Genomic DNA, 15,530 nt, shown 5'->3' with positions numbered 1-15,530 from the left:
CCTTTGGACTTTAATGTAGACCAATTTGAAAACGGGACCAAAAATTACGAATCTACATACACAGTTAAATTTGGCATATCAAAGAACCCCAATTATTCATTTTTTGATGAAATCGAACAAAGTTTAATTTTGGACCCCGATTTGGACCAACTTGAAAACTGGGCCAATAATCAAAAATCTAAGTACATTTTTAGATTCAGCATATCAAAGAACCCCAAGTATTCAATTTTTGTTAAAATCAAACTAAGTTTAATTTTGGACCCTTTGGACCTTAATGTAGACCAATTTGATAACGGGACCAAAAATTAAGAATCTACATACAAAGTTAGATTCGGCATATCAAAGAACCCCAATTATTCAATTTTTGATGAAATCAAACAAAGTTTAATTTTTGACCCTTTGGGCCCCTTATTCCTAAACTGTTGGGACCAAAACTCCCAAAATCCATCCCAACCTTCCTTTTATGGTCATAAACCTTGTGTTTAAATTTCATAGATTTCTATTTACTTATACTAAAGTTATGGTGCGATAACCAAGAAAAATGCTTATTTGGGCCCCTTTTTGGCCCCTAATTCCTGAACTGTTGGGATCTCAACTCTCAAAATCAATCCCAACCTTCCTTTTGTGTTTATAAACCTTGTGTTTAAATTTCATTGATTTCTATTTACTTATACTAAAGTTATTGAGCAAAAACCAAGAATAATGCTTATTTGGGCCCTTTTTGGGCCCCTAATTCATAAACTGTTGGGACCAAAACTCCCAAAATCAATCCCAACCTTCCTTTTAAGGTCATTAACCTTGTGTTAAAATTTCATAGATTTCTATTCACTTTTACTAAAGTTAGAGTGCGAAAACTAAAAGTATTCGGACGAGGATGACGCAGACAACGACGCCAACGTGATACCAATATACGACCGTATAAAAACAGACATTACCATATGGTGGTGCAAATCATATTGCTGTTATATGGTTCTAATTAACAACACATTAAAATATGTCACTTAAATACCCACAAACACAAGACTGTTAAAGTATTGCACAGAAAACCAACAACCCAATTATTGCCTGTTTCCTGTGGTAGAGAACAGAAATTCCATAACCAGATATAGAACTTTCTGTCAAGCACCTTTATACCTGCACATCACAAGGTTAGTCACGACACACATCTTACCGCTGGTTCCGGGGGTGGTGGGGGCTTGGATTTTTTAGGTTTCTTTGCCTCCTTAGGAGGTGGAGGTGGTGGGAGGTTAGGCGGTGGTGCCAGTGGTGATTTAGATTTTTGTGAAATCTAAAATAAAAGTAACATTAGTTAAATTGTGAATCAAAACATGTAACACAAAATGTGATATGCACAAGGACTTGATGTAACATGTGAATCAAACGTGAAATTATGAAGAAATGTGAATAAAATGTCAAGATGATGAGATATAAGTGAAACAGTAAATCTTAACATTTAAACAGAATCAGTTTTTAATAAATCATTCAGAAAAATATCACTTAGTAGTAACACTTAAATTTTACAAAAAAGGTGAAATTTATTACGCAAATCCCTAACATTCACCATATTACTTTCATACCAATATTAATTATTTCCTTGCAGCAAAGCATTTATCAAATTCAAAATCTGAATTATTCATATGATAATGTAATGGAAACATTCCTCTATCAAAAGCTGTGTTCTATTATTCAATAGCATTGAACTTTCATTTTAACAGCTGGTTTCAAATTAAACCTAGAATACTTTTGTTGTTAAGGTAGATGGGGTGTCTAAATTATAATCCATAGAATCTTTTAATAATTTGCCAAAATGTAGTTCATATCCTGCTTGTTTAAAAACATTAATAAAAAGAATGGGTCACCGGACTTATTTTCACGCTACAGGTTGTTCAAAATTGTCAAGATTTTGTATAGATTATGCATGGAAAACCCATTTTTCCGCCATAAAACGCAAACCACACCATAGAATTTTGAGATAAAATATGAGAAGATAGCTTCAATATTATGCTTTCAGATAAGAAAAAGAAAAAATGGGGTCACCGGACTCGTTTTCTTGCTACATGTAAAAATGGGTAAATTCCTAACACATTCTATTGTAAAAGTAACACTATCTGGATTATCTGCCCTTGCATTTGAGTTGCCTCCCCTTATTTGACAAAGTTCGAAAAAAATGAATCAAACAAAAGGATTCTTATTTTTGTAAAATACAATCATAAATATGATCAAACATGGCATTTTCTATACTATAATGAAAATTCTTACACATGAATTACCTACTTCTATAAAAATTTGCACATTTCATCAAAGATCTAGACCTTATTTTCTAGTATTTCAAAATCCAAGATGGAGGAAGACACCCTATCTACCTTAAAACAGTTCCATTGATGTTATGATGACAATGACAGATGATAAGGTAAACAAATATAGTAAATGGAGATTTGTGGGACCTGATGTATTCAAATAACAAGAGTGCACACACTGAAATGTCTCGCCACCTTTACTTATCATTGATATTATGTTCATAGTCCTAAATATAAAGCTTTATTACAACTGTTACATAAACTTTACATTAACCAAGAAAACTAAACATTGACCTTTGAACCATGAAAATGAGGTCAAGGTCAGATGGACCTTGCCAGGCAGCCATGTACAGCTAACAATTCTTCCATACAACAAATATAGTTGACCTATTGCTTATAGTTTAAGAAAAATAGACCCAAACACAAATACTTAACACTAAGCAATAAACCGTGACAATGAGTTCAAGGTCAAATAAAACCTATGTGACTGACATATAGATCATAAAATATTTCCATAAACCAAATATAGTTGACCTATTGTATATAGTATTAGAAAAAAAGACCTAAACTCAAAAAATTAACTTGAACCACTGAACCATGAAAATGAGGTCAAGGTCACATGACACCTGCCAGCTAGACATGTACACCTTACAATCATTCCATTCATCAAATATAGTAGACCTATTGCATACAGTATAAGAAAAACAGACCAAAACACAAAAACTTAACCATAACCACTGAACTATGAAAATGAGGTCAAGGTAAGATGACACCTGCCTATTGGACATGTACACCTTACAGTGCTTCCATATACCGAATATACTAGACCTATTGCTTATAGTATTCAGATATGGGCTTGACCACCAAAACTTAACCTTGTTCACTGATCCATGAAATAAAGTCAAGGTCAAGTGAAAAATGTCTGACAGGCATGAGGACCTTGCAAGGTACGCACATACCAAATATTGTTATCCTATTACTTATAATATGAGAGAATTTAACATTACAAAAAATCTTAACTTTCTTTTCAAGTAGTCACTGAACCATGAAAATGAGGTCAAGGACATTGGACAATGTGACTAATGGAAACTTCGTAACATGAGGCATCCATATACAAAGTATGAAGCATCCAGGTCTTCCACCTTCCGAAATATAAAGCTTTTAAGAAGTTAGCTAACGCCGCCGCCGACGCCTCCCTAGCTGCCGGATCACTATCCCTATGTCGAGCTTTCTGCAACAAAAGTTGCAGGCTCAACAATAAAACTATTTCCTTGTTTAATTGTAAAATTAAACCTGTCAACCTGTTGACCATAACACTTGCCAACCTGTCGACTTTTTCACTTGTTGACCTTTAAAGTGTCAACCTGTTGACCTGTATCATATATAAACCTATTTACCCCGAAAGTTGAACCAATTTATTACTCTGTTCTTCTGATGGAACTACAGTACTGTTTATCCTACTTGAACTAAAATACTTTTACACTCATCAGATGAAAATAAACCATAAATACATGTTCAATGAGAAAATTAACCACTAAAATATGTGAAGAATGTTTTTTTCATCTTTTTTACTCTGACTGGTCACTCTTATGGCTTCAAAGTAGTCAGTATGTCCACAAATATCTAAGTTAATCATAAGAAATACTAAACCTTAAACCAAAAACTATTTTTAAAATTATATGATTCTATTGAAAAAAATTCCACCAAATAAATTTCTACTTTATTTTATTCAAACCTCAAATAATTCCTTTAGACAGAAAGCATTAACCGACTGCAATGAAACAATTTATATTATCATCAATTTGGACTAAATGCTTATTCTTATCATGAAATAGTACTTTTTATAATAATTATTTTAAAATAAGTATAATAAATTGCAATGAACATTATTATCTCTAAGATATAACCTATATTATTGTCTGCCATCAAACAATTATAATCTATAAATATTTTATGCAGAATACTACCATGAAGAAATGATAGAACCAACAACTTGACCACAACAAACCATTTGAAATCCTGAACTCATTAAAAGAGCACCTTGTACACATTTTATAATAAGAAGTCTGAATGTGTATTATTCAAAAGATGTGAAAATCTGTTTTATATTTGAAGTAAGAATGTAATATTTCATTCTAAAGTTTCTTTATCTACTGTATACACCATAAAGGGCATGCAGAGTACTCCCAACTTGGGAGATAACTTTTAAAGTTAGATATTCATTCTACATTTAATCAGTGTTGTGGTATAGGGTTTGTTGAGAATTAACTATAGAAACTTCTGTCATGTTAATAACATTATATGAACCTTAAATATTTAATGAGTAGTATTTTGGGTGAAAACAAAAAATATGCATTAACCAATTTTGAAAATTATAGAAATTGTGTTACAACTTAAAGCATACATTGAAAAATAAGAGATACAGTGTACAATTTTGTTATTCAAAATAAGCCTTATTAAAAAATACAAGTTTTTATTGAATAATATGTATCATATTGTGGTAAAGATATTTTGACAGAAGTTTCTACAATTTTGACAGGTTATACAAATCTTGTATGATGATGATAATAATACAATGTATTAGATGTTGGTTAAAGTCAGATGATTAGGGGATACATGATGGATTAGACGAGAAACACTTCTGTTAGAATTCCAGACACAAATAATTTACCGGAGACTGAATTGAGGCTGGTGAATTGTTTGATGGCCTTTCTGACGGTGATGCAGACTAAAATAAAATGTCAAGGTCAAATAATGAACAGTATCTGTACAGAGTACTCAATAATAAATAATACTGATAATTCCTGAAACAAACAGGTAAATACACACAAATTAGAATCTTGTAAGTACTAAACATTAAATTAAAATTCTACACTTAAAAAATAATATTATGAAGCTTAAAAATAGACTAAGAAAAAAATTAAAAGAAATTGGCCGAGTAGAGATAGAACACAGATTGTCTACATACATGTATATCTATCAGATTTATCAATACATCATAATCATCAGTCATTGATACATCAGAATTATCAGTCATTGAATTCTTATCATTTCATTCAAAACCATACAAAAAATCCTTTGTTAAAAAAATGTTTGCAGCAGCCAAGATCAAACTCTAGACAAAGTTATTTACAAGGTCATAATAAAGATTGTACAATTTCTATGAAATATTCAGGGAAAAACTTATTGTTTCTCTGAATCAATGTTTCAAAAGTCCCAAGAGATTTTAAATACATAATTCTAACTTCTTATAAAAATCATGTACTTATTTGCTGATATCTAATTTAATCCTTTTTTTTATAAATAACCTTTAAAACATTTACAAATAGCAGGCTTAACAGCAGCCATGACGGTGAACACAACAGCAGTCATTATCAATCAAATGGAAATGAAGAATTATTTTAAAACAAGTAGGTCTGAAAGTTGTATGTGTAGAACCACAATGTTACGATGTAGATTGTGTTAAAGTTACGATAAATCATATTGAAAGCAAACAGCAGGGTTCTCGCTAAGGATTTTGGAAGGATAGTCCAGGGACTCGTCATTTTTTGGGTGATAAGTCCAACAGCAAGTAGAAAATATTTTATTGCAGTATAATGTAATATTTTAGTCTCCATTTCCTAGCAGAGCAATGAAATGACATTAAATTCAGATCACTTTTAAACTTTTGCTATAAAATGATGATATTTGTGTTTAACTGTGTTCAGTTTATACAAAATATTCCAATCTTGATGCATCTGTGGACTCACCACTTTTCAAAATGGTGAGTCCAGACAGATTTTGGTGAGTTCAGGACTCATGGCCTTGCCTTAGTGAGAACCCATTAGACAGTAAGCTTTTCAAAAATCTGACATTACATAAACAAATCTTAGTTTCTAAATAGAGAGAAACTTACAAAAAGAAGACAATATTAGCTTTTTAATTATGAAAAAACTTAGTATAACAAGATGTATGACTAATTATTGAGTCAGTGTTGTGCCTAGGTAACAAGACAGATTAAAAATTTCAAAAACTTTATATTGTTTCATGAAAGCGTCTCACAAATATTTTAATACTGTGGATTTGTTTATTATCGTAAAAAACGTTTTTCATGAATTGAGGAAAAATTGTTTTTGTGGAAAATTGATAATATTGTTTTTTAGAAGCCTATGGAAAATTTGTACTTTGTTGAAATTTAAAATTTTTGGTTCCTCTAGATCTTTACCCACAAAAAATCAGTTCATTGGTATTCCAAGAATAAATTTGAATTCACAATAACCAGAAAAGTATCAAAAGACTTAAATATTAATATGCTGAAACCTTACGCACAACAGTGACGAGAGAGTAATGGAGTTGTATGTAGACTATACCTCTATCACCTTGGGGTCTGCCTCTACATTCTGATAAAGCATGAAATATATATAAAACTCTATACAATTCTCATTCTATATCTTAATCTAGCTCATTCTACCTCAAACATGGTTCAAACTTATCCAAAAGAATGGTCTTTATCTAGCTCATTCTACCTCAAACATGGTTCAAACTTATCCAACAGAATGGTCTTTATCTACCTCATTCTACCTCAAACATGGTTCAAACTTGTCCAACAGAATGGTCTCAAGACTTCTTAAACTCTAGCATTTAACAGCAAAAAACAAATGGATGCATTCCAAATAAAAATCATTCCTAATATTCATATTAATAATAACTTGAGGTTGTTTGTTATGGATTAAATTTACTACCCCATAGGATGGGATTGACAATTTACTACCCCATAGGATGGGATTGACAAATGAAACAACAGTAATCCACATTAAGTATTTTCAAATATTGAACTGCAAGTTGTGTGAAGTTCTACCTGTATTTTTTGGCCAAGGAGTAATGATCACTTTTGGTAACCCTTTATGGATAACCAGGCAGTTCTATCATTCAGTTTGTACCCCCCCCCCCCTTTTTGCAAGTTTTATATTTTTATTTCAGTTTTAAACTAAACAGTACCTAATAAATTTGCTGGTTGGTTGTCTTCTATAGACTCAATTATATATTAAATATATTTATTCCTTAGAAGATTTATTTCTTATACAGACAGAAAGAGAAATTACATTTCCTTTGCTAACTTAGAAACAAATTGGTATTACAACAATCAAAATCCATGCTTTGAGACATGCTTGCTGACCATCTGAATTCTATAAAGCTGTGGGAAGCCCTAACTACCTACAGAACTGTATAGAATACCTACACTTTTTAGGTCCATTTTACTCTGTTGATAAGCAGACAGCTGCATCTTTAACATTGCTTTAACATTCTGGTGGGAAGTCCTAACTACCTACAGTACTATATAGAATACCTACACTTTCTAGGTCCATTTTACTCTGTTGATATGCAGACAGCTGCATCTTTAACATTGCTATTACATTCTGATTCTGTTGTATTGTTTGCTGTAATTCTCTATATTTCTCATCCAGTAGATACTGGTCCCCTGCTTGCTTCTGCTTCTCTTTCTGCATCTTGTTTTCTAAATTTTTCTATTCAATCAAAAAATAGTTCAAGATGAAGACAAAAATGTTTTAAATATCAACGTACCAGGACAAAAGTTAAGATTACCAAAGATGTACAGATGAATAGGTTCAGAATAAACAGAAATAAATACAAATTACCTGCAGGAATCTGTAGAATACACCATTTAGATTAATGACTTAGTATAGACATTTTTATGGCATTTGTTTTCATTTGGTTTGTAAATTACTTTACAGTGAGGGTCTATGATGTGATTTTGATATTTTTGGAAAAAAAGTTTATTCTAAATTTTATTATAGCAATCATAAATGTCAGTATACTTACATTATACAATACTGCCAGTCTGGCAACTGCATCGGCTAACTGTTGTCTAAATGCTTTTCTTACAGTCGATACTCTCTACAAATACAACATGTACTTATTATAACAAGACTTTATTTGAATTGGAATTCTTTTTAATAAACATGCCTAAATAGAGTACTTTAGACTTGAACAAAGTATACTTTTCAAAGTGACTGAAGTATCACTGGATGCCAAAGCAACTGAAGAACATGTAGTTATGGTCTATCAGATTTGCTTGTTTCTAATTTATCAGAAACTTAACATTAAATGTCAACAGTGCGAAAGGAGACCAAAAACAGTTCTTTTTTCTATCTAGCTACTTGTCACAGATGGATAAAAACTCACTGGTCCCTTAAATTTTTTGTTGTTGGTATTTATGCATTTTATAGTTTTTGTTTAGTATACTTACATCTTCATGAATTCTTTCTAATTCTGCTACTTTTTCATTAATTCTACAATATCTGTTCAAAAAAATAAAACTATTAATTTGTTTTTATTTTATGATGTTACGAAATATACAAGAGAAAGATTTTGCACCCAGTATTTTACATTATAGGAACCATCCTATTTTCATTTTTTGGAGAGGTCTTAAAGTACTATTAAAAGATATAAGAAGATGAGGTATGAGTGCCATTGAGACAACTCTCCAACCAAGTAACTTTGTATTTATTAATTAATCAATGCTATGATGAGATAATTGAACTTTTCTACATTTGCACTCATGAGAAACAGGATTCCTTATGCATGTGTATAGATATGCAGAATTATGTTGATAATTGTTGTCTCTTATGAGGTTTAGTGTGCCCTATAATATGTATATACATATTTGTCAATGAGATCCATTTGACTGAGAATGTTATAAATACCAAGGTATGAATTAGAAAAATATTGAGCTCTCATCACATAAAAATCCTGTTTTCAAAAATCTTCGACTGTGTTTGTATAAAGAATTGTTTTCCTACAAAAAGTAATCTTATCCTGGTACAGCCAAATTGCTCACTACTTTTACAACTTAAAATCCTAAGTATGTTTTTTTAGTTTAGTTTCACTAGTCCTCACTGTGCATCAAAAGATTGCCACTGTCAATTTAAGCATTTAAAAATATTTGTATCTGTTAAAACTAAAGTAAGATTAATTGTGTTTTTTTTTAAATTATTTTGTATAATTTTTCAATATTTCTTTTTACATGAAATGTAGTGGTGTAGTAGTGTGTTATAGTTAGGCCTAAAAAAAAATGTTGTGTTTCCGGTCACCCGACCGACCGTCCTTCAGACCCCCGACTCAAAAGTTTTTAAAGCTGATGTGGGAAAAGAAAATAAAAAATTCTAAGTCCCTCGATCTTTTTATCGCCCCCCAAAAAAACAACGCTAATTTTAAACTCGAGGCTTATTTTTAGAATGTACTGGAAAGTGGAATCTTCTTGGCTAATTATATATGCGGGAGCATGCGCAGTAGTTATTTTCGTTTGTCAGTGTTTGAACATGGCAACACAACGCGTCCTATTCAATGTTCAACGCGGAAAGTGTGACCATTTCGCGGAGAAAAAAATATTTCTAAATTTTACAGAAAGTAACACCTTTTTTGACATTAGCAATGAAATTCATCCAATGTCTAACATCGATGAAAAAAAAATACACAACACAAATTTTGTGCTCGGCCACCGGCAAAAATGACTGGACTGAGATTGATGACAATAACACAACTGTTGGAACAATGCAATCTTTTGGAATTAAATTAATCAAATTTTCATGCCAGACCCTTCTTCAAAATGAACCTAATATTAATCTGAAACTGGTCAGCCAATCAACGCTTTAGACATTCTGATGAAAAGCCACAGATGCTTTGCCAAAAGAAAGTGTCCTGCCAGGTACAGTGTATATAATATATTTGTCTATCTGTAGGTTTGGGATGATGTTTGGTTCATGTTCCTATAAATGAATCTGCCCCACATCTTCTCAATTTCTTTCTCTGACAATCCCAAACTTTTGGTCCTGAAATAGGGGAATTGGGTTTAAAAAGCTAATTTCCTAGGGGAAGTGCTGCCCAAATTTATTTTAGGTTTGGACTTGGTTTTTTTTCAGGGGTATTTTAAAAGGGGGTAAACTATTAAAGGCTGATAAAAACTCACACAATAATCTTGAAAATTGTCAAATGGTCTTAAGCAATGAACAAAGTGTCCATGCCTTTAAACAAAACCGAGACAGCAATGAAGCATAATATTAAAAAAAAATAATCCCTACCTACCGTCCCTTCAAAATTTCAAGGGGGTGATCGGAAACACAACATTATTTTTTTTTAAGGCCTTATACATACAGTTCTGTAGCCTTTTCTTGGACTTTAGCTTCATAATCAGCCTGCATCACACTTTTTGTTAAATTAATGTCCCTTTTCATTTTATGTACATCCTGAAAAATATATATACTGTTATTATTCATAGTGAGATAGCTATAGGCTTTGTGAAATTATTAAGATACATTGAACTGGAAAAACCTCTTTCATTACTTCAAATAAATGATAGGCAATGTGAGGCATGTCATGAAAAATTGTAACACAGTTATTCAAAGACAAATGAATTATAGCTCATTTCGCAAATTAATTCCGTCATTCCTCAAAAAAAGGAAAACTTATGACAAATCTAGCTGAAAACAGTATGTTGATCTAAATGTCTGCTACAAATGTACATTACCAGGATTCTAGACAAGTTGTGAACAAGAAGTTTGATATCATGCAAAGTGGTTCAGAATTAAACATTGAGTCATTGGACAGGTGTTTATACAATATGCAAGACTCTCAATGTCTTAAATATTGAATTACAGTGAGCAGTTTAGTCATATCTATTAACTTATACTGGGAGTTGAGAAGAGTGAAGTCAAACTAACCTTTAGTAGAAGTTGTAAAACTTCTGTCATATCCTTCAGTTCTACAACTTCTGTGACATCTGTCTGAGAACATCTGTCCAGTGTAAAGAAACCAACCTTGTGATGGTCTGCCAGAGAAGGCCTGAAATTATACAAACTTTATTACATGTAAATAGGTTTGCTGGCACTAAAGCCTTCCCCTAACCTGAAACAGTGGTCTTACAGTACACCATACAAATTAGTTAAAAAGGGCTTAACTCATCAGATAAATACAAAGCAAATTTTAACCCTAACAACAACACAAAAGACACCAAGTACAGATATGAGAGACTGTGTAGATAATGAAAGAAGTTATTCAATGTTTCTATTTTCATCAGTTTTTATTTTCAATCATTTTGAGTTTTGAAAAAGAGACTTTACTTATAAAAGCTGAATTGAAGGTGATTGCCATCAATTTTACATTCCAACAGACAGTGTTTCTGAAAGCTAATTTTGTGAGACAGCAGAATGAGACCAGACAAGCAGTATATTGTTGTTCAGTTATCTTGGAAAATTTGAATGTACATTTATGTTTCAAATATCCAATTTGCAATATTATTATACTAAACTGATCATGAGGTTGCTATAATAAAATTGAGAATGGAAATGGGGAATGTGTCAAAGAGACACAACCCAACCATAGAACAGACAACAGCAGAAGGTCACCAACAGGTCTTCAATGCAGCAAGTAATTCCTGCACCCAGAGGTGTCCTTCAGCTGGCCCCTAAACAAATAGTTCAGTGATAATGAAAGCCATTCTAAACTCCAAATTATACACAAGAAACTAAAATTAAAAATAATACAAGACTGACAAAGGCCTTTTTACCACAAAATATACATCAAGTTTGAATTTTGGTGGTGTCACTTTAATTTTTCTAGAGTTATGCCCCTTTACAAATGGAATAATTGTATAATTTTTCATTTCCCTCCTCTAACTTAAGTAAGCCTCAACTTAATGTTAAGTTAAACACAATGCTTATTACCACAAAATGTAGATCAAATACAAATTTGGGTAGCCTCACTTTTACCTTTCTCCAGTTATGTCTCTTTATAACTCTTTTAAAAAACGACCATCAAATTTTTGCAGTCGTATATTGCTACCACATTGTCGTTGTCATCAGCATCCACCTTATATAGATATAGGAAGATGTGGTGTGAGTGCCAATGAGACAACTCTCCATACAAATAACAATTTAAAAAGTAAACCATTATAGGTTAAAGTACGGCCTTCAACACGGAGCCTTGGCTCACACCGAACAACAAGCTATAAAGGGCCCCAAAGTTACTAGTGTAAAACCATTCAAACGGGAAAACCAATGGTCTAATCACTATCAATATCACTATTTGAAAGTCTGTCCAGGTTGACTTGAGAACCTGCTCAGCTTGAACTATACAATAATTACTTTTCGATTGTGGCATAAGATATTTTGTATTATGACATAAAAAAATACAGGAACCTATGAGGGGGGATAGGAATGGTCCTAATCCCGAAATCCCAGGCTTAAAAACACGAAATCCAGAGGTCCAGAAATTTAAATAAAGTAAATCCCAACATCCCGAAATCCGAAAAAAACAGAATTCCCGGAAGCCGACATGGTAAATCCCGAAATCCTGCGCTTAAAAACACTCGATCCAGGAGTCCCGATAAAGGTCCTATCCCCTTCACCTATATGATGACCAGTAATGGTGGACAAATAGCAACAAGGTGTATACACCTTATTGTTATTCCCGGCGGTATCAGGTCCGTTCGCGCCCAATATACTTTCGCACCCTACACGTTCGCACCTCGCACGTTCGCACCTCGCACGTTCGCACCCAAGGTCCGTTTGCACTCTACACGTTCGCGCCCAATTTTAATTCAAATTCCAGTTGAATAATTGGAAAATCATGATTGTTGTTTTTAATTGCTTTCGTGTAAATACTGAATGTATTTATAGCTTGGTATGAGTAAAAGATTGAAGATTTTAAATGGAAAAACACAAAAGATAATTGTTTTTAACAGCTTGCATGGTCCCTTTGATCTGAAATAATGAAACAATACACTATTATATATCACTATACATGATAAAAATTAATCAACACACACAAAAAAAAAGAAACGTAGTCAGAATCTCACTTCATTTTGAAACAAGTCAATGAAACAAAAGTTATAGCAATACACTAACCAAAACATGATAAACAATTATTCAACACAAAATAAAACGTTGACAGAATCCCACTTTATTTAGAAAGGAATATAAAAAATTTTGACAATACACCAGAGACATATATACACATGACATATATACACATATATATATGTCACTGAATACACTATCCAAAACATGATTAAGATTTATTCAACACAAAAAAAAATGCTGTCTCACTTTATTTTGAGACCATGAAAACAATTATACTTATAAGAATACTACTTGCCAAAACTTGATTACAAAGTTATTAAACACAAAACCAATTAAAATTGGGCGCGAACATGTAGGGTGCGAACGGACTTTGGGTGCAAACATGTAGGGTGCGAAAATGAAAGGGGGGTGAACATGAGTGGGTGTGAACGTGAATGGGCACGAACGGACCGGGATTCATTCCCGGCTGCCCCGAGAATCTGTCCTGCTTGAACTATTGACATCATACAACAATCATTGTGGCGTCAGATATTTTAAATTATGACATCATTTTTTACAGGAATCTGTGTGATGTCCAGTAATGGCGGACAAATACACCTTATCGCTAATCCCGGCCGCTTGAACTTTTGACGCAAACAACAATCACTTTTCCACTGTGACTTCAGATATTATGTTTTGTGACTTTAAAATTTTACGGGAACCTGTGTGATCTCCAGTAATGGCGGACAAATAGCGATAAGGTGTATAGCAATAAGGTGTATTGGTTACTGGTCCATAATTCATAATAATTTGTTGTAAATGTTTTTGTACACAATTGCCAAATTGGTAAGAAAAAGTATGTAATCAAAATTGTATCACATTAAATCATGGTATAAAACTGTGCAAGATGCTTTGTTTTCAGTAGCATTGCTTACTTGTCCTGGTCTGCATTAGAAGCATGAGAGAATGTTTTCACTCTACCAGCTTGTATTCCTACTGATTTAAATCGTGGAATACCAGCTGCTTCGATGAGAGCAACTATATCAGGCGGAGTATCTTTGTTTAAACATCGTATATTCCTAAACATGTTCATGTATTTTTCGTCCATTTTGAACGTTGTTTAAAAATCTCATGTGATAATCGCACGCGCAAAAATGTGGGTTTTTGGCAAATGCTGATTTGACAGGTGCGTGTAGTAAATATTCCCTTTCATGGCTATTTTTTCTATTAGTATGAGATATTTACCGAAATAGTTCCAATTCATTCTCCTTATTGCCATAAATATCAACAATGTGATCTTGAAGTTCGTTGGCTGCTATAGAAAAACGATCATACTGCGAACTGGAGCTAACCAGCGCCATTGTTGCTATCAACAATATAGGTGTCGCTGTATTTCCCGTTTTATCCTTTCGTCTAAAGTTATTTAAGCGGAAAGTTTAAAATTAATCTGATTATTCACCTAACCCTCATATTGTAATATATGATCAGAGATATAAAAGTACAAAATGTATTACAGATACAGACTCGGAATAAGGTCGAATAAACCCACATCACATTCTAAATAAAAAAATAATATGTAGTAGTGAAAAGACCAAAATTGTATTTTTTGCATCCATGATTTCCTGAATGTATGACAGTCCTCCATATGCATAGGTGAAAGCAGTCAGTTTGAATAATCTGAACTCCCCAAAGATCAGGAATTCAGAGAAAAATAATTTTGTTGTTCTCTCCTGTTACAGCCAGGGGCGTAGCTAGGTACAGAGGCGGATTTAGGGGGGGGGCAGGAGCCCGGGCCCCCCTTTTTGGGAAAAAATTGGTTGCTTATATAGGGAATCACTGAAGCGTGACTCGAGCGGCCCCCTCTTAGGTCAGTCAGTGGGCCCCCACTTATGCAAATTTCTGGATCCGCCACTGAGGTATTCAGTCAACTGTAGGGGGTCTGGGGGCCGCTTAAGGAAAACGGTTTTCAGCGTTTTAGGCAGCAACCATTTGATTTTCTGGGGGGGGCTATGGTTTTTTGTTCTGTACAAACTTTTTTTTTCGCCTGGGGCGAAAAACAAACTATTTTTTTCGCGACAAGTTGAAAACAATTTCTTTCTTTCAATTTTAGCATTACATATAGTGGCAGCTGAGAGTGTAACAAACAATTTTTTTTTTTCAGAATTCAAAACAAATTATTTTTTTCTCCAAAAACTGGAAACAAACTTTTTTTTCCAAAAAAAACCATAGCAGTACACACTGTTTGGTATTATCATATCCTATTCCGTTCTGATTGATATATACGTTTAACTTAATTAATAGTACATATGGACGATCCTTCATAAAAAAAATAGGTACGTAAACACTACTATATATAATAGAACTATCCTTTTGGCTAGACATCAACCATCACTCTTTT

At 32.9% G+C, this 15,530-nt stretch overlaps 1 protein-coding gene across 16 annotated transcripts in view; it reads right to left on the bottom strand.

Annotated features, from left to right (window-relative positions):
* The window catches only part of LOC143065496 (uncharacterized), a 33,545-nt gene extending 19,022 nt beyond the window's left edge, over nt 1-14,523 (bottom strand). For 5 of the 16 annotated variants that reach the window (XM_076239088.1, XM_076239091.1, XM_076239089.1 and 2 more), the window contains exons 1-9: nt 14,068-14,256; nt 11,015-11,135; nt 10,449-10,540; nt 8,545-8,596; nt 8,118-8,192; nt 7,628-7,801; nt 6,647-6,676; nt 4,969-5,025; nt 1,172-1,288 (exon numbers count right to left, since the gene is read on the bottom strand). In XM_076239088.1, the coding sequence (XP_076095203.1) occupies nt 1,172-1,288; nt 4,969-5,025; nt 6,647-6,676; nt 7,628-7,801; nt 8,118-8,192; nt 8,545-8,596; nt 10,449-10,540; nt 11,015-11,135; nt 14,068-14,240 (891 nt within the window). In that variant the 5' untranslated portion in view covers nt 14,241-14,256. Of the gene's footprint in view, nt 1-1,171; nt 1,289-4,968; nt 5,026-6,646; nt 6,677-7,627; nt 7,802-8,117; nt 8,193-8,544; nt 8,597-10,448; nt 10,541-11,014; nt 11,136-14,067; nt 14,257-14,377 lie in introns of those variants that run through there. The other 11 variants (XM_076239102.1, XM_076239103.1, XM_076239105.1 and 8 more) reach the window with 8 other exon arrangements.
* Nucleotides 14,524-15,530: the final 1,007 nt, after the last annotated feature.

The sequence above is a fragment of the Mytilus galloprovincialis genome, chromosome 2, assembly GCF_965363235.1.
Source record: "Mytilus galloprovincialis chromosome 2, xbMytGall1.hap1.1, whole genome shotgun sequence".
NCBI lineage: Eukaryota > Metazoa > Mollusca > Bivalvia > Mytilida > Mytilidae > Mytilus > Mytilus galloprovincialis.
This window is presented reverse-complemented; position numbering and strand designations above follow the sequence as displayed.